This window comes from Falco biarmicus, chromosome 15 (assembly GCF_023638135.1).
Source record: "Falco biarmicus isolate bFalBia1 chromosome 15, bFalBia1.pri, whole genome shotgun sequence".
In the NCBI taxonomy this organism is placed as follows: domain Eukaryota; kingdom Metazoa; phylum Chordata; class Aves; order Falconiformes; family Falconidae; genus Falco; species Falco biarmicus.
In genome coordinates, this window is record NC_079302.1 from 6,344,388 (window position 1) to 6,364,177 (window position 19,790).

At 37.6% G+C, this 19,790-nt stretch overlaps 1 protein-coding gene across 1 annotated transcript; it reads right to left on the reverse strand.

Moving 5' to 3' along the window:
- Nucleotides 1–389: 389 nt before the first annotated feature.
- Nucleotides 390–18,335, reverse strand: BCO1 (beta-carotene oxygenase 1). The gene is made up of 11 exons (XM_056360496.1): nt 18,178–18,335; nt 14,320–14,448; nt 12,807–12,936; nt 11,220–11,367; nt 10,207–10,354; nt 8,904–9,124; nt 7,849–8,103; nt 6,581–6,683; nt 5,698–5,792; nt 3,436–3,547; nt 390–2,780 (listed from the first exon to the last, which is right to left on the reverse strand). The coding sequence occupies exons 1-11, from the start codon at nt 18,239–18,241 to the stop codon at nt 2,608–2,610; spliced, it is 1,578 nt and encodes a 525-aa protein (XP_056216471.1). The 5' UTR covers nt 18,242–18,335; the 3' UTR covers nt 390–2,607.
- Between the last annotated feature and the right edge of the window lie 1,455 nt (nt 18,336–19,790).

Below are 19,790 nucleotides of genomic sequence, written 5' to 3' on the forward strand. Positions count from 1 at the left end.
GAGAAGCAAACCAAATGACAGACTGATTACCATGTGCCATGTTACCACAACAACAAAAAACCGCACGCCTTGCAGCCACTTGGCAAAGTGTATATGCATTCCCCTTTGTTATTGTCACCCTGGAAATGATACAGTGCATTACCATACCCAGGGTAAATGTTTCATCAGATTACTATTGCAGCTGCTAAAAACATTCTTGAACAAATTCATGATTAGCCATATGGTTTTATCTGCATTGTCTCTGCCACCGGAGGATACTGGGATTGGCAAATCCAGATTTACATCACTGTTTTTCTCTTCAGCCTGACTACAAACTTGATGCTAATCAAATCGTGTGTAATACTGACCAAGGGATTATGGCACACTTTGTTTAAAAAATCATACCCAAGACAACTTCTTAGAATTTACTTTCTGCAGTATACATGAACACAAATAACACGTGTGCTTTCTTGGACTGCAGATAACAAATCCGATTGTTTTTTGTGATGAATATTCCCCTATCATATCATCTCTGCCAGTAAGAATTAGCTCCTCAGAAGTCCAGTAACACCTGTATCCAAACTCGTGATCACCTGAAAACATAACACCATGAATTCTACAGAAGAAATTCTGGAGACAAACTCGTAAAAAGAGATCTATAATAATCGTTATACTTTTGATTCATTACCACCTTGCAATTCCAGAAATACTTGTGGAGACTTGTTAAATCCAAACTTTTTCAGATTAAAAGAAACAACTCCACAGTTGGTGTCCTTTGCCAGCATCAGAAGTCAGTTATCTATTCCAGTACTGATTCCATATTACTTACGAAAATGGAATTAAATTTCTTCTTTAGAAGATAATTTTATTTAAAATAGTAGTGGCAATATGTCTTGAAAACACAAAAGATTACAGTTTCTGCAGACACACTTACTGGAATGGTTATTTCTATTTTATGGAATACCTAAAAGTTTTAATGCTCCAAACCGCATATTTTAACTATAGATCTGACCACAGTAACTTTTTTTACATTAGAAGTAGCCTGTACAGAAATAAGCCTGTATATTATAAACTGTAAAGGCTTAAGCAGAGGAAGGGAGGTATAGTTGTTACAGAGCAAACAAGAATGGGGGATGATGTTGGTTCAATTCCTGCTCTGCCATAAACATCTTGTGTAATCACGAACAAGTCACCAAAGCCCTGATGTGATGAGGAGATAGTAAATGACAATGATTCCATTCTGTTTCCTACCTGTAAAACACAGTGAGCAGCAGAGACACTGTAAGAGTGGGTATACAGAAGAGTGAGAAATACCTGAGTAGTGTGGTGATTGCATACAGAGCAGGTAAGCACCTAAAATGGATGGAAATACACCTAGTTTTCTCCATGAGTAAAATTGCCTCCACCTGTAAAGCTAGCCGCAATAGGAACATACAATTAAAAGGAAAAAAAGCTCTCATTTAAAGAAAATTCAATGGCCCAAATCAGAAAACAGGAATACAGTCAGGGGATTAGGAGATGCCTTTCCTATAACAAAAACCAGCCACGGTATACTTGGCATTTGAACGCTATGTTGAAACACGCTTTTTAATTGTGACTGTGAATGAGAGTTTGGTGTTTTTATTGGGAAGCATCTGTTACAGGCAACGATAAACCTGTGTCAGAATATGGATGCTCCTAAGCAGGCAATAAAGCAAATGCTTAGCTATAGCAACACGAGCTTGTAGTTCAGATGAGGTCTAACTTAAGCCTTTCATTCCTTTACTTAAACAGCTTGTTGAATATGTATCTGCGTTCTGCTAGAAATACACTGTTCTTATTCATATACATGCTGTTATTAACAGACACTATTAGCAATATTAATAAATACATTTCTGTTTATCTTTTACACAATTTAATAATCTAATTACCTGAAATGTCATGTCAGATACTCTTCTCAAGGAAAACTGATTTAAATACCAAGTGCTTAAGATTGAATAGCACTGAAGTATAATTGAATGCTACATAAACCCACATATTCTATTTCAAGTTACTTGTTTTTGTCAACATAAAAGGGAAAAATACACCCTGAAGTTACTAGCAAAGCAGGGCTTTTTAGGTTCTAAATTAGAAAGTCGTAGCACCTCAGTGTAATACTTTGGTTACAGCAGAGTTTAAGAAATCAAGCACCAAGAAAATGCATTGCCATGAATTATCAGCATCATAGCAGGCAGTTTAACGTGAGGGTTCCTGGCAGGAGACAACTTTCATCATGAATTGCAGCCTTGAAACAGTCTGTGAAAGTTACATGAGCTGCAGACACATGTGACTCATACCATACATCACCCTATAAATACAGTACTTCATTTGCTCAGAAAGCTATATTCTACTCAAATAAAACATTTCTTGTTACCTTTGTCTCCTATTCCCTGCCCCACGGGTTGTATACAACATTAGCATTCAATACCAATCTTTTGTTATTTGTAATAAAAGTTACTTTTATCTCTTTGAAGAGATTATATATGGTTATTGAAGGCATTACATTTAGTCATTTCTTTTCATAAGGCAAGGCTGTTCCTGAATGATATCCCACACTAACCCACAACCACAGAAGGTTGTCTCAGTCTGTGTAACAGGATGAATAGCATTTTACTCAGTCTCAGTCTTCAAATCTTTCTGTGGTATAAACATTCCATGCAGGTCCAGATGCATTTCTACATCAATTATGGCTCGGCCCAATTCTCTGAATGTCTTAGCATCCAAGACAAGCAGGAAGGGTGCTTTCTTTGGATCAGACACCACAACACAGGTCAGAACAACACCTGTGACATACAAATGAAGAATTAGAAGCACATACTAGTTACACCAAGCAGAAGAGATCACACTGTCAGGAAACAATTCTTGTCGCCTAAGAATTTTAGGACACAAACTAAAAGTGCTTACTAGATCAGGAAGTTTACTGAGAGTGCTAAAGAACTAATGAATGCTTCTCTTCTGCGCTTTTTTGTGGTCGGCCTGCAGTTCATTGGGAAGGAAAAAAGCAAACCCACACCAGATTGTGGGCCTGGCAGTTTTGGGACTCATGATTTCAACTATTTGCCATTTGCCTTTGGGAAGAGTCACCTGAGAACAGAACTGGATTGAGACTACAGGGAGACTTGTGGTGCCACTTCACGTTCTCATCTGTAACAACACTGACTTCCCATAGCTTCAGCTGCTCCAAACTATTGAAAAACCCAGCTCCATGTGGCTCTCTGGAAAGTCCTAAGCATTGATTTTATTGTTTATGGCCACACAAGCTGATTTTGGCCTATTGTTGCTTTGGGGCTTTGTCTGCAGGAGAAAAACAGCTGGTTCTAATTTTAATCTCACAGTCGAAGCATCAACCCAGCTTTCTTGACAAAGAACAATGAAACTTGCAAGATTTGAAGCAAAACTCATGTAATCCCAACTTTCAGAATGTTGTTATTATCTTACCATCATCTTCTTCTCTTGCATCAGGGCTGGGAACAAAAATGGGCTCAGATGGCCAGCAGTGGTTCTCTCCCCAGTGAAGCATTTCCTTTGTCTGGGTATTAAGTTTTACAATCTAAATTGTTGTGACCAGAAAAGAAAAATGTCAGTGACCCAGACAGTGGTTTTTCTTCCAAAAGTACAACATGAACTGACTGCCGGCATGGGGGACCGATGCTAAGAGCTAAGGAGCAACAAGGCATATGTCATCACAAGAAGGAAACACCTGCTCAGCTTTGGAGTCACGCTTAGTGGCTGCATAATCACAGAGTGTTCTTTTCATTTCATTGCATTAGATTACAATTGCACCTTTCATTTAATGGACTTTAAGTGTTTTACAAACACTAACAGATCATGAGAGAACCTTCACTATAAATAATGCCCTCACTATAGAGAGGAAGAGTCCAAAGCCTAGAACATTTAAGTGACTCGTGCCAAATCACTGCAATTCTGTAATAAAGCAGGAAACAGGATTTAAACCTTCTGTTTTCTAATCCTGTGAATTATTTTCCTTTTATTGTGACCTCAATATTTCTCAAGGCCTTCTATTGTTAAGTAGGTAATATATGCCAGAACAAAGGCTATTAATAGTGATGTGTAAAGATTAAACCAATGGGGCAAGAATTCCACGCAGACACTGGTATTTACTGAAGGAACAGAGTACAGATTTTCATCTCATTAATGGGTCAAGTGCCTGGCCAAACCAATTACCAGTGGGGATGTATGGCATTTTCAGTTCAATTCTGTTAAGGCCTTTTCTCTACCCATACCGATGCAGTCATATTCTTTTCCCTTTTGACCTTTAATCAAAAAGTATGTTTACACAAAAATGAAACTATCCAAATTAGCAGATGACTTGGAATAATTCTCCTTTCTAACCAATCTGACTGCAGTTTTACTGACAGACTTTACCTAAGGATTATACATGACTGTTGTTGTGCCTGCATTCATTAAAGAGCAAGTGATGTGAAAGAAAAATCTTGTAACAGCATTTTTTATTATATTTAAGTCAAGCAGGGATTATCTGCACTGGAAATCACAAACGTGCAGATTTGTTTGAGCTACTGTCAGATGTGCTGCAATAAATTTTCTTGCATCATGCAGAAATCCAGCTTTATTTTGTAATCAGCGGTGATAATTATATACAAGAAACAACAGTGAACTTTATTTGTCATGGAGCAAGAATTATAAAGAGTGAGTTTGTCTGTACAATACTCTTACCTTTAACTATTAATACTTTTCATCTTCATCTACTTGTGCTCTAGGCTGTCTCCTGAAAAGCTGGCATCATGCATACAGAAATGAAGCATTTGCTACCCTCTAATATAGAACTAGCTAGCAAAAGATAGAAGCTTTCTGAAAAACTATGTATTGTTTTAGTATTTTTAATTGATTAGATACTATTGCAGTAACTTTTTTTTTTAAGTTAGGTTTCCCAAAGGGAAAAAATATTACAGATGTATGTCTGTCTAGTACTTCTTTTTTGTACTCTCTCCCTTGTAGCTTTTGGCATGTTATGGAAGTTCAGCCCAATTTAGCAGAAAAGTGAGAGTCTCGGTAACTATTGTGTTCAAGAGACTTTGTGGAAGTACAAAGCTGGCTAAAGAAGCCTGAGTTTATTAATACTTTAGGAGGGAAACGGTACAACACGAGCTGACCCTTATAAGAATTTAGTCATTTCATGTTTCTTTGCGTGGGAATGACCCACCAATGAGAAAAGTTTTGACAGAAACACATACACTCTTGAATACTCAAGAATCCAATCTCAAGTCACATCTGCAAGAAAGCATTTGTGCGGCTGCCTATGGAACTACATGGTTTTTAACAGCTGATAATAATGTTCCAGATTTTCAACTAGTAAAATGAAGATACATTGTTCCCAGAGTTCATCCCAGTGAGGCTGTATTAACCCTACAAGTAAGTTAACATACATGTCCAACTTTTCATCTCCCTGCTTTCAGGTGCTGAAGTTCATGAGCATAGTACCCAACTGCAGTGTCATCATTTAGAAGCTTTAACTTGATGGGGGGGGGGGGGGGGGGGGGCGGGGAGGGAAAGAGAGAGTTCCATTTCTGGCCTCAGAACCACACACTTTGAATTTGCATGTATGAATCAGATTAGGCTATATTGTGGGCCAGACTGCTGAAGCATGGTCTACATGTAACTGCTTAAATTTGATTTGTGTTCTAAAAACATAGTTTCTGACTTTGTAAATGTTAATCATACCTTTGTAGGAACTGGACTCCACTGGACTTCCGTTGCAAAGACATACTTGTAGGTTTTGCCATTATAGTCATAGTTGATGCGAGGCAGTTCTATTCCTGGGTAAAAATAAAGTTCAAGACATACTAACGAGAAAAGAAAAATAATTCAATGTACATTTTCATTTGCCAGTCTTCAGGAAGTTTTTCCTTGTGGAAAAACCTTGACAGTATTTAAAACAGGTGTGGCATAGATTTTGTATGTCTGAATTTCTTAAAAGCTGAAGATAGATATTAACACAACATAATTAAGCCACATAAACATAATTTTTTTGTTTGTTTTTTTCATTCTTTGTAAATACATGAGTTATAAAACATATGAGCTACAATTGGAGGCTACCATTCTAAGAAATTACTTTCATTCCAGATAAATACCTGTCCTTTACATATTCCTGTTACTATCCCCTGAAAGTTTAAAAATCCACTTTCAAACACAATCTTTATAAAACACAGCAACAACTGAAGTTATGATGTAGAACAGACCTATTGAACTAAAATTACTCTTATAACAGGTAGATTTGCAAGCCATATTAATAGTTGTAAGATCAGACTAGGGATCGTATTTTAATATAAAACTGATGTAACTTTGGACATTTAAAGGATTTCACTCTTGATAAATATATATCTGAGGGGTTCAGGGTCATATACTACTGGATAGACCCAGAGGAGGGATGTAAAGAAGAGAAAGAAATTGTCAGTATCTACACTAAATGCATTAATTAATATAGTTCCATTTCTCTTAGCTTTATAAAGATCTTACATATATGAACAGCTATTCAGCATATTAGAATGCATCTATGTGTGCATAAGAGAATATATTTGAGATTTGTACAATGGATATGTCTCACCTTCACATAGTATTTCAGGTTGGCAATAGATGCTGCCATCTTTCTCTTTTACAGCAGTTGCGGTTGATGGAAGTGTGACTAAATTAGAACCTACTTCAGCATCCTGAAAGAGACATATGCTGAAAAAATAATTTGTCTCTAACAAAATGCTTCTAATTTAGAACTTTCATCAGGTATGATATTAATATAGACAGTATTGGGATCAAACAAATAGTCCAGCTTCAGGAAGTTCCTTCTTATTGCATTTATCTTGTAATAGATTCTGACCTTTTCATTAGAAATCTTGCTATACTCAGGGGATTTTAATATAACACAGAGTAATCATTTTGAATCACACCAAACCTTTAGAAAAGTTTAGATAGACATGGCTGTATGTTCCAGAAGCACAATAAATGGATTACATATTTTGTGTATTGAATTAATGAAGATGGGTTTCAAGGAATTAGGTATCAAATTCCCACGAAAAGTCACCGAGGTTAGATTTTTGCACCTGCTATAAATCAAGTGCAAAAACAAGTGTAATGCACTCTTGTTTTTAATATGCTACTGCCCAATTCTTCAGATTTCAGGATAGTTTGGCTAGCTGGTGTGATCCAACACATCCTTTGTTATTGCTGCAAAACTCGAGACATGAACAAAGCAGTGCCATTCTAGGAGGTAGAAAGAAAAAGTAGTATCCATTCCAAACGTATCAGGCAGAAACCTACCCAAGTTGCTGTGCAGTACAAAATCTTCCCTGCAAACAATGATGTAAAACAATGTTTTAAATTAAACTGAAAATATTTCCTCTTCCTGGTAAATCTCACACTTAAATGAAATCTTCCAATTTTAATAAAACCATTGCAATAGTTGGGAGCATGTGTGTATTATCTACAAGCTTTCAGTAAAGTGGAAAAAACAGATTGTGCAAAACCTCATGTGCATGCCCTTCCAGCCAACAGCCAAGTTTACATATCTGCTCATATTTGATAGCATTTTACAAATCATCTCACTGGGAAGGAAGTTACATACACTCAATAGCTCTGTTCTCCATAACGGATGGTATCAGAACCGAGATCCATGTAACTGTACGTCCAGCTGCTCATTGCCATTTCTCACAACATGTACACAGAACAAAACTCCTGCACACTTTCTGTATATGCTATTTTTAAAGAATCAGAAATTTGCACATAAGGGCTGGTAACTAATAATTCGCCCATTATTCACACACACTGATGTATTTAAAATGACTGATCAAAGAACAGGTTAAAAAGCCATTTTCTTTCTACCTTATTGTACTGCAGAGGAACAACAAATCGTTTGCAGGTTGGCATGGAGGTAAGCTTGTTCTCTTCAAAGACTTCAGTCAGTTTTTTTAAATAGAACATCTCATATAAGCTGTTGTCTGTATAGGCAATAAGATCAAAAATAATGTGGCCATCCTCTTCATAGGCATTTATATGGTGAAAAAACACCATAGCGTCACTATAAAACTTGGTGGATACTTCTTTTTTAGTCTTCTTGTCTACAAAGTGAAACCAAGTCTGAAAGACAGGAAACATTGTTTAAAACCATTAATGATCAGCAAATAGTTATTTAGGAAACTGTTTTCTAACGGCAGCCATCAACATTCTAATGTATTGTCTGTTTCTACTGAAGCATATTAAGAACTCAGGATTTGCTGCTAGGAGACCACAAAATGCAAGAGTAAAATGAGTGTGGAAGTGCTTTAAACTCATTTTACTGCTGTAAATTACTATTTGGGCTAGGCTGAGGGCTGAAGTTTTCCTGTAAAACCTGGAAAATCCCCTGCTCTATTTTTAAGTTAAACAAATCTGCCTTAGTCCAGAGGCTCTGTGCAGTGCTGTACTGGTGCCCTCTGCCCCAGCATGCCCCACTTATTGATGGCCAAAGCATGTGGAAATAAGGTCCTCAGAAAACAGGTTTTTTCCTCATTTGCCACAGTGAAAGACTCTCCTTTTGTTGGCCGTTTGGCTCTCCTGTCTGATGCAATGGATAGAGTAGATCTCTTCCACAATACACAGCAACTATACGTGTCTGAGACACTAGTTGGTTTTGAATTTCTCTGCTAGCACACAGAATTTCTAACAATGCCAAACTACTGTCTTTCTCAAGCACTTCAAAATCAGATATTTGTTTGTGACATTTCTGGAGATGGGAGATAGTATCCAAAAAAATACAACTTCTAAAAAAAATGCTCAACATGAAAGTCAAGGGTTAAAAAAAAGAGGGATTACTGAAATTAATGAACTAGATGAAAAACAGAACTGTGAAAGAGATCAGTGGCCTGTCTGATTCCATTGCTTAGCATTGGGAAAAATACCTTATCCTCCTTATGATAGGAAAGGCAGGAAGCCCAGTTCACACCTCGGATGTAAGCAGTTGCCATTTTGACAATATCCAGTTTGAATGGCTGCTCCACGAAGATAATGTAATTTTCTGTGATTCCAAAGCTATGGTAGTAGCTTGGGTGGAGCAGAGAGCGAGAAGGGATGGAGCATACCACTTCTAGATGCTTAAAACAAGATTTCTTCTTTTCTTTTTCTGAGTATAAATGATAAAAAAAGAAAATTATATTTATAATAAATTCCTATCCAATCTTGTGCTTCAACTTCTGCCATGTATGAAGTAGGGAAGAACAGGTTCCTCTCAGTTTTATTTGCAATTTCAGTTAAGAAGGTGGTTAGTTTACTCCTGCAGAATTAACATAGGAGTTTGCATCTGAGTGAAGGAATGTAGTAATACCACAATGCTGGATCGATTTAGACAGAGCCCTCTCATCTTAGCATTTGATTCCACTGGTTACTGTCTTCACAAGTTCCAGCACAGAGGAGAAAGATGTTCAATTAAATCAGCAGCTTTACTGGGGGATTGAAATGACCCCATGTTTTTGAAATTCTAAGCAGAAGTTCCTTTTTGATCTATACTGACTTTGAGCCCCAGCTAGAAATTTCAAACTTGTCTTTCAGCTGTGGAAGGCCTCTTAATTGTTCAGCCAAGGCACAGACTTTCAATCACATTAGCAGCTAATTTTAAACAACAACGCACACACCAAAGGGTTGTCTTAAAGGAAAAAGAGCAAGTGATTTGCTCTGTGAACAGTATTTCAGCAGGGTCTAGGGTAGGCCAGGTTAGAGAGGAATTAACTCTATATTAGGTACTATTTTGCATTATGCTTCCCTATAATCACAGTATCAGCATTTTAAGAGCATTTTCATTTATGAAGAAAATCAAAATTTACAACTTCAATTTATATATATTGACCTATAGATAAAATTGTTTCTGTTCATCCTCCTTCTATGCATCACAATACAGGGAATGGAAATTCTTCTAAAAGAGTTAGTTGACTCTAGTAATATTCAAAATAGAATTCTTATAAAAGCAAATTCTTATAAAAGCAATGTTCTTCACACTAAAATACCCTGTTTACACCATATTCAAGATGAACCTTTGTAATAGCATATACCCAGACAGGCTAAGCTGTTAACATTAAGTTCACAATAAATTAAAATTAAGAAAATTAACATCACTGGTTTCTAGAAGAGCTGTGTCACAACCCCTTAACGTCAGAAGAAAAGAAAATGCTGACAGGTTTCTAGAAAATATTGATAAAAGACAGATCTTACCTGGCACAGAGGGAGGAATCTTAAACATAATGTATTTTGTTCTCCCTTTATCAACTATTGAAGTACCCATGTTGAGAACATTTCCAGCACTGTCGTAGTGTGGGTGAGAAGTTGCCACATTTACAGCTACATATTTGCTGTAGTCAACCTGGAAAATGATACAATAGGAGATTTTAGAGATGCATAAGAGAATTAAAATCGGTCTCAGTTAACACCACAAATCCACCAGCTTTTTAGCACTGGCAGCACTTTATTGGTACCCCATTTTCAAAAGTCCTCGAAATGTAAACAATTAAGTCAAATGACTTCTTATATAAGTACTCAAATGATTTCCCAATTCAACAAATTACGGAATCTGAATTACCTTCACTTCTCCCTTGCAGCCGCGTAACACAACAGGAGGATTGGCTAAAGAAGTTATTCTGCAAATGCCCACTTCATCCTGAAAGCAGCTTATTTAACAGGGCTATGAGTCTAGCAATCTTCTGGAGCAAAAATATTTCTATTTTATTTAAAGCTTGGGAATTGCACTCAAACTGTACTGCACGTCAGAAAAAAATCTCAATTGTATATTTTAACATGACAACTTTTCATTTTAATAATTACCCAATATCTTGCATAAGGTACTTGAAAAGCAGTCATATAACTGACCTGCTGAATTGTTAATTATGTAAATCATTTGATAACTACAGATGCATAATAATGGAAATAATCCAAAATAATCTCCTAAGCATGATATGTGGTATTATTCCTGAAACCTGATTACGTACAAGTGAAATTGCTCAAAGAACAGCTTCTCCCAAACTACCTGGGATTTAATTTTGCACTCACGAGTTCTTAAAAGATATGGTATCTTCACAATTTCCCTTTGTGATTTCAAAAGTAAGGGAATAGTAGAAGGGAAGTGTCTTTCCAGTTTTGTGTCCTGCACATGTTAAAGGATCCTTATGAGTCAGCCCGAAACTTTATTCGTTAGCAGAAGAGGAACCAGAATGACAGACAGTCATTTATACCTTCTCTAATGTCTCCAGAGTCTGCGGGTTAATTTTCCTGATGAAGTTAGTCTCACTGGTAGCATAAAAGTCATCCCCAGTTTTCATAATGTTGATCAGGCAGTTGTCTGTGAACTCAGGAATGGTGTGAGACAAGTATGAGAACGCCCTGTACGGAGGGAAATTTCATATTGGTTCATTGAAGCAGCAGCAGCAGCTGTACTAGCCTGTACCCCACGCAAAGCAGAAGGCACCCCAGCAGCACAGGCTGTGCACAGCAGCAGGGGCATGGAGCTGGCTCTGTCCCTCCCCTGCAGTGCCCTTGTCTCGGTGGAAAGGGGGGAAAAGCAGAGGAGATGGACTTCTCCAATGCCCTTGTCCTGGGCAAGGGTTAAGGACATGCATGCAACTTGTTTTTCCACACACAAATGGGCACCCAGGTCCAGTCCTGCTGTCAGCTGTAACATAGCACTCGTTTATCAGGATGGGCTAATTACTCTCCTGTGCATACCTTGTGAAAATTTGGCCTATGCCTTCATAAAATAGATTCATATACTCCCTGATGGAATACCTTTAATCCTGGTATTATCCTGTACCACAACTCTGATTTCAACAGCTTCACACATGGGCTTGACAGCTTTCCTTAATACAGGATTTTATCATATTCACTTGAAGACAAGACAAAGCTCCTTATATCCCTTTTGAACTTAAATGCCAGGATTACCCTATCACTGCTGAAAGAGGGAAGAAAAGCATCTTATCTCAGGGTAACAACGCAGAGCATATAAACTGTTTTGCAATAAGTATTCATGCACATGCTCTTACCAAGTATCAAATTCAAGGTCATTAGAGGTAGTTCAGCAAGGGAGAAGAGATCAGTGAGCTACTTGCATTTGTTAGGGAATACCCACAGCCAATGTTACAGGACAGGTGATAACACAATGGCTGATGCCTTGTCTCTCATATGCAGCCTATCATCCTTCCTAATGGTACACAAGCAGCTATTGCAGTCATCCCAAGTGGTTCTGATTTTGAACATAAGATTAGCCCAGCCCTATGGGTGTAGTCCTTCAAAGTACTGCACCGAACTCAAGAAGCAACTGAAGTTTTTTGTCACTTTCTTTTTTTTTTGGTAAAAACGACCTTAAATTCAGAAGTTTTTCCTTTTTTTTTCTTTTTTTTTTTTTTCTCCATGCTTTTTTCCTTTTTGTTGAATAGACTTTGCATAAATTCCTTCTCCATCTCTTAATCTTTTCCTTTCTTGCTGCTTCTCCCCTTATAGGGTATCATTTTTACAAACTTCTGTGAAACACTTGAAAAAGAAAATACTGCTTTTTCAAAATTACAACAAAATTTACTTCCAATAGTGTATAAAACAGCCAATATTGTTCATAAAATGAATTTAAAATATTTGCCTTAGAATAATCCATATTACAATAGTACATAGTACAATGCTGGATATATCTCTTGGTATTTTCAACATTTAGCAATTGTAAATTTACAAAAGAAAGTTTGTATTTGTAAATATGTGTCAGGAGTACACAGAAAGCTATCTGTGCTGGAGAGAGAAGTAGATAGAAGAATCCTGTTGGAAAACGCGCTGCTTACTTGGAAAATATGTTTTTGCATGGATCTGGATAAGCCATCGTTCCAAACTCAGACACCACAATTCGGTTTGCTTCTATGTTGCAGTTGTACGTGTCACTTTGGAGATACTTACTTCTGTAGTAAACTTCACCTGTCAAAGGCCAAACAGGTTTCAGACACAATTCATACGGAGTTCTTTAGAAAATTAGCACAGGTAAAGTCAGAGAAAGTTTCTCAAGCAGTTGTCCTTTTGCTAAGGGAAGTTTGCAATGAAATGGCCAGTGCCCCTAACTCCCTGTTCTGGAAGTCTTTTCCAGCTCGCTTAAGGAACCCAGGACTGTTCTTGTGGCTGCTGAGATTGGTAACGATTTGTCTAGCTTCCGCGACTCCCAATACATTTGGACAATACTGGGGGACTGGGGAGAGAAATGGAGGGATTTGGATAAGCTATTCCAGTAAACCAAAACAACCTGTGTAAAAATGATTAATTGATCCTCAATGTATGGGTGGTGATAAATCACTTGTATTGGCAAAATTTAGTTATGAGAAAGTAACGAATGGCTTGAAGGAATCAATGTCTACCCTAAACAATTTAATAGACCACTCTACTTGAACTAACTGAGCTCTGTTTGCTTTGGGTAAGTGAAATATACTAACAATTTAAAAAACACTGGTCATTTCTTTATAGGTTATTTTGTTAAGGATGCAGAGCTGGACAGGGAAGGAGATCCTGCTGTTGCATTAAATGCCTCCAATCACAGAAACGGAAACTAAAAAGCAAGTATTAGGAATGGAGGATGACAGGAGTAAACCCCAGTTCTTTTACAGATCTAGGTATAAAACATCCTACCTCACACTGTAAAACAGCTGAATGGATAAAAAATACTTTAACTGAAAGCAAAAAATGAAGTTGTTTAGGATTGAGGAGCTGCCTGTTTCCCCTCCATAAGGATGACAAGTAGGAGGACTGCTTGTAGGGGTGTCAAATACACGTAAGTGAGGTTTGAGTTGTGAAGTGACACAGTGGCCCAGTTTCTCTCCTGGCAGCTGTTATAGCTGCAACCAAATCCCAAAAAGGGAATGTTAGCCTCCCCTGAAACTAGGTTGCTCATCCACAACAGAAAAGCCTCTGGATATTAGATATTACAGTACTTTTGGCTGATCCAGTTTGAAACAACAGAGGTTTTCTTGCTTTGGGTGGAAGGCAAAGGCTGCCCTGCGGAGACCTGTGCAGAGCTGGCTGCAGGCTGTCCCGCAGTGCAGACAATATTGAACTTTGGCACTTGAGAGAAAAATGACAAACATAATCTCTTTCTGATAACAGCCCTGCAGAGATACTCCTGCTGCTGCTGTGGAGAGTGAGGTGTGAGTCTATGTTTGCCGAGACTTTCCCCAAAGCACTCACACCTCACCACATATGCCACTCTGCGGACAAAACCTGCAACTTTCTAACACTAACCAAACTCTAAACAGAATTAGCAGCATAAGGCACCAAGATTCAGGTTGTTGAGCTTTTTTCAATCTGATAACTTACCATTTTTAAATGTAAAGCTATGCAGCAGAGCCAAGCCATCAAACCAGTGGTTATACGTAGTGTCCCCTATAGTGTGCATCCCTGGGCCATTTCGGAGCAATATCCCTTGCAGCCAGGTGGGCACCTCACCTACAAGCAAAAAGGAGATACCAGTACCCATCCATTTAGGTGAGGGGCACGTTACAGGATAATTTTCCTAAGGGCATAGGCTTCATAGAGGCAGACACACTATGGGTGTGTTGAGCTCTGTAATAGCATATAATTATGTCGGAGTTTGGGTTAACTGAAATACTGTCTGCTCAAAAATGTGGCACTAGTAATATCCTGTATGAATATTGCTATGTGAGATTACTATAAGAAGATGAGATTGCTGGAATGTAATTTGCTAAATATCAGCAAGTAAAGAAAGCTGGACCTTTCTTTCTTGCACTCAGATTTTAAAGTGATATATTTAAACCCTTTTACTCATGCCAGGAAAAGCTAGAGCTTATCAGAAAAAAAACATATTTTATAGATTATATGACTTGCATTGGCCTTCAGTATATCCATTTAAACTTCGGACTAAATGAATTCCAGTAAAAATTTCATTTATTAAATTACACAGCATAATGTAGTGTCATTTTGGGAGTGCTTTTGTGACACTAGTCATAATGTTGGTGTTTTGAACACAAATAAAGGCTAGGAATATTATACTGAAAATATATACGTAAGTACTGTTGAGGTTTGAATAAGAAATGTTCCTCATCAAATCCCTGCAAGAAATACATTACCTACCATTTGACACACAGAATAATAACAATTAAAGAATGTCGTTAGGGTTAAAGAGCTGAACAAAAGCCTATCAGATAATAAATTAAAGGCTTCACTTGCTTCTGTGTGTGTATGCTTCCTGAGGGAACATTTAAAACCACATACCACTTTTCCACACAATTCCTACGCTGAACATTGTCTCTGCATAAAAAGCTATTCACAGCATTTAGTTCTCCTTATCATTTAATTTGTGAACCCTATGTTGAATATATTGACACACTTTCTTATTAATACTCCCTCTATAACAGATAGAAGTGTCCTCCTATGGAAATACTCATTTTTGTCAAAGCTGATGTAGTTGCAGAGAGGTAACGGTTGTTTTGCTGGAAGACTTTCTGAGATCCTAAAGGGACTTTGGCCACTCTCTCTGAGACCATTTCCTGAATTTTCATCTTTTTAGGTAAGGGAGACAAGGATGTTTGCCATTTCTTCAAACAAATGACATAAAGGACACAAGGAAAAACCGTTCAAATGCAAAGGAAGGATATGGAGGAAATGTCAGCTTTACTGAAAATGTATTCTCAGTCAGGCTAACCAAATAATATTGTATGCCACATAGGGTTACAGTTCTGGAATACATGAGGAAGATTAAAAATTTTGACACAATGGATGTACTTTCATTGTCATTGCTAGTATTATTATTACTATTATTATGTTCTAGAAGAGCCTTGAAAATCAAACCTTGCCTTTCTAATACAAGAAGTTCCAATGCAGTGATTCCAGTACTTTTTTGTATAAGATGAACAAGGATTAACCTTTAATACAGATAATTCCATGAAACTCAAGCAACTAAGAACAGTTAGTGAGAAGACAGGAAACCACAAGTTAGCAAAAGAAAAGAATCCTTCAGAGACAATAGGATTAGGATCTTTAAAAAGTATATATTCAAAATAGATACAGAATTTTTGTTTGGCTGACTACTGAACATTAATTGCTCAACAAGTTTAGTCTGCTTATATGCCTAAAATATAAGTGTTTCTGTTCTTGCCACTTCCCTTTCCACAGTTTTCTGTTATTTGGCAATAGAAGACGGTAGGCTCTGCTATTTCTCCAATACTACGGGTGACTGCAGTGTAACGAGTGTGCTTTTCTGTGCTCCTACCCTCCTACCAATGCCGCTCATGATTGTAAATCTGTGCAAAGAGCATGGGCTGCAATAAACCTTTTGCTGACACTGAGTTGGGGCTGACTGCACGTGGGCTTGCTGCAACCAGTCCTTCTTTCCCTGCAGTGCAAATGTAATATTTCTGCTGCATATGAGGTTTTGTGAGATTTTGACCCAGTAAAACTATTTTCTACTTTGGGGCCCATCATCCAAGAAAAGCAACTCTTTCTGCAATTCAGTGAACATCTTGCAGCACCTAGGGCTAAAAATTTTGTTTAGAGATTATTACTCTATATCAGAATGCTCAAAAAGTTTCAGGCCAATAAAATAATTTCACTGGAAGAGATAAACAGAGGGGAAAGGGGATCTTCTTAAGGAACTGTGGACTTGATACAGCTTCTGAAACTCCTGGTGTAATTCAGTGTCGTTGCTGCCATGATTCCAGTATGAAAAGCATGGAGCAAAGTGTCATGTAGTGAGGTTTTCAGATGAAAATTCATCTTAGTGGGAACTAAGAATTTCTGTAAATCACACTGAGTACCAATCAGCATCCTAAAGTGCTTAAGTAGGTTTAAAAATCTGGACCTTGTATCTTTTTTGCTTCAGACTTTTATCTAAAGTGGAAATAATGGTACTTTTCCATACCACACGAAGACACAAAACTGGTACAGTTAAAATCTCTGAATATTTGGAAGTTTATTAACTAAGATAGCAACAGAGTCTTATACAACCACATGGCTGTACAGTGTTTAGAACATGGGTTACATTACAGTTGACATTAGAAGTATGGGGTGATATGTACAGTGCAGATATTGTGTAACACAGAGCCAAAATACTGGAAGAGCTCAGGGCTAGAAAAATATTTAAAGAGGTCAAGTTTCTCTTCAGTTTTCATAACTGGTAAATACTGAAACTTCATTACCAATGAAGGAATATTTTGTATACATAATTTTATTTACTGAAATATGCAGTCTTTGTTTAAATAAACCATGCCATAATACAGATCAGGTCTGATAAATGGTTTGTTGGGAAACAACTTCAAATGTTTCAATAATAACTTTTTACCTTGAGGAAAAAAAGTATTGAAAGGCATAAACTCACTGCAGATTATAACAAAGCACTTTTTCTGACCTGAAACAAAATCTTTTTCAATTCAGCCACCAAACTGAGCAACAACAACAAAGTAATGAAAGTTTTAATTGTTGGGGTTTTAACTGTGGTACTCGGGAAGTGACTTTAGAATTGGTATTAGATGCCTGTCATTTCTTGGGCTACATATTACAAACAATGCAGCACATATTTACTAATTAGGTGTTTTCAGCAACAGACCTCTCCTGTAGCTGTAGCAAAAAAACTCTGCTGTAAAGTTAAAAAAACCCAGTAAAAATAAGAGATTGATCAAGCGTTCATCCCTAGAGAGCCACTTCAAGCTACCTCACTGAAGGATATTCCGCTGTTTTTACTGGATTAACTTCTGAGACCTCTTTTTGACGGTATGCAGTGGCATCACTGCTGCTGCTTTTCTACTTAGAAATACTATTGTTGAAGAGCCCCAATGTTAGTGACGCTCTCCAGGAGGCAAGGAAGAGCATAAGCAGACAGAGGGAGGGTAGGAGAGGGTTACAGAGAGGAGAAACCGAAAGCCTGCGCAGAGCCATGGGGGAGGGGTTGTCACCAGATTAAATCCACCACCAACTTCAGTGAATCCTGTTCTAACGGACTTTTTTGAAAAGTGCACAGAAATGCCCAAGAAGTGAGAAAAATCCCACAGTCGAGGCACAAATGTTATTGGAGATCGGCCCTTTAAAGAAAATTCATTTATGCTTCTCCCTTTCCCAGTTTCGCTTTTCAGCGTTGTCTTGGGCAAACAAGTCTTCCAGTGTTTACGTATTTGAAAACACCAAAGTAACCGGATGTATTAGAACAGATTTTCTGTCACTTACCTTGCACCTCAGCTTTTATGGGCTCTGGATGTTCTTCTTTATTTCTACCAAATATCATATCCATCTTTCATGTAATAAACGGTTCCTGTGTTCTCCACCCCGCTGCTCCCGCAGCCCTAGTGGTCCCCTCCTGTCTGGGCTAAGAACAGCTCTTTCCTGTTACATATAAAGATAAGGTCAAAGTGCAATGCAGGCTAGTGGCTGGTGGTTTATAGATTGACAATTTGTAATAGCTGATCTTTAATCCCTAGCACATACACCATAATTCTTGCACATTCTCATTAACTCTTTCACTGATTCAAAGGAGAAGTAAGAAAAACATAACTCACCTCTTTGCTCCTTATGAGCCTATATGAAGCAGCCAGACATACTGCAGGAATGGGGTTGAAGGACTCTGAAACATCACCTTCAGCATTTCAGATAAAAGTTTAGACACTGCATAGGGGTGCTTGCCCCATTTGGCAGGTAGGGAGAGAAAAAGACAAGAAATACCTATCCACTGTTCTGAATTTGGCTCTTTGGGAATGACAAACATTTCAGAGCAGGGCGTCATCCTTTTCTTTCCATTCTGTGAAATTTAAAATGGGCTATTTTATTAATTAATGAAATACCATCACTGAACTGTCATGTGCTGTATTTCTTTATATACAAGCTGTTCCAGAGTGAACCCAGTGGCACATCTCTGAATTAAACATCTTTTCACAAATAATCACTCTAACATATTCTCCCATACATGACCTGAATTCACTCCATGAAAGTATGGCAGGAATCATTAAAAATAAGGGGTTTTTTTAACTTTGTGCTTTTGTTCCTAGATAAGGTACTTAACTGAGTTCAATGCTGTTAATTTTAAAATCCTCTGAGAAAAGAATTATTTCAATATAAAGCATGTGATTGCAGAGCAAATCATAGGCTCCACTGAACGTGAAGGATAAAGATTCTTTGCACAATTATATATTATGCAATTTCATATGAGGTTACCCTAAAATACATTTTTTTCAGCTAAATCGCCATTGTTCCCAAAATGTTTTAACATCACTTCTTAAGGCTGGCTGGTCTTTTATAAGTATACATAATTATTTTACATAAAACATTATTTGTGCTGTGGACTGCTCTGACACACTTTTTATACATTATTCCTCCCTTCCTAACCTATTGTCTGTTTGATGGCTTATCTTCACTTCATGAGATCATCAAGACGGCATGCCTTGTCCTCTGTGCAGTGTGCTGCCAGCTGGAGTTACAGCACAGAATTCCCTTCCACTCACAGTGCTTAAGAGAATAGGAAAAAGCTTTCTACAAATTCTTGTGCCTTGGACAAATTATAGTTTCAGTTTTCCTGTGGATAACAACAGTAACTCCACTGAAAAAGCTCTTCAGGATACCCAACAGAGAACAGGAGAATGATGAGTTTTGTTTCAAGAAAACTAAAGAAACACCCCACAGATTGTACTAACTTGATTTACATGAGGCACGGAGCCACAATAGCCTGATTCCTCACTGTTTCTCTTTTAGGGATGGACTGCAAATCCATCAGTCTCATACAATCAGAGAATCCAGTAGTCACAACTGGACTTCCTCATTGATGAAGTTATTCAAGGGATGCACAGTGT

Bases quoted from the DNA above. Each gene is read 5' to 3' on its own strand.
- BCO1 (XM_056360496.1), bottom strand. From the start codon at position 18,241: ATGGATATGATATTTGGTAGAAATAAAGAAGAACATCCAGAGCCCATA. The intron at 6,684-7,848 runs GTAGAAAGAAAA...TGTCTCTTTCAG, and splicing joins TTCCTCTGCAGTACAATAAG to GATGCTGAAGTAGGTTCTAA. The intron at 3,548-5,697 runs GTATGATTAACA...ACAACAATTTAG, and splicing joins GGAGTCCAGTTCCTACAAAG to ATTGTAAAACTTAATACCCA.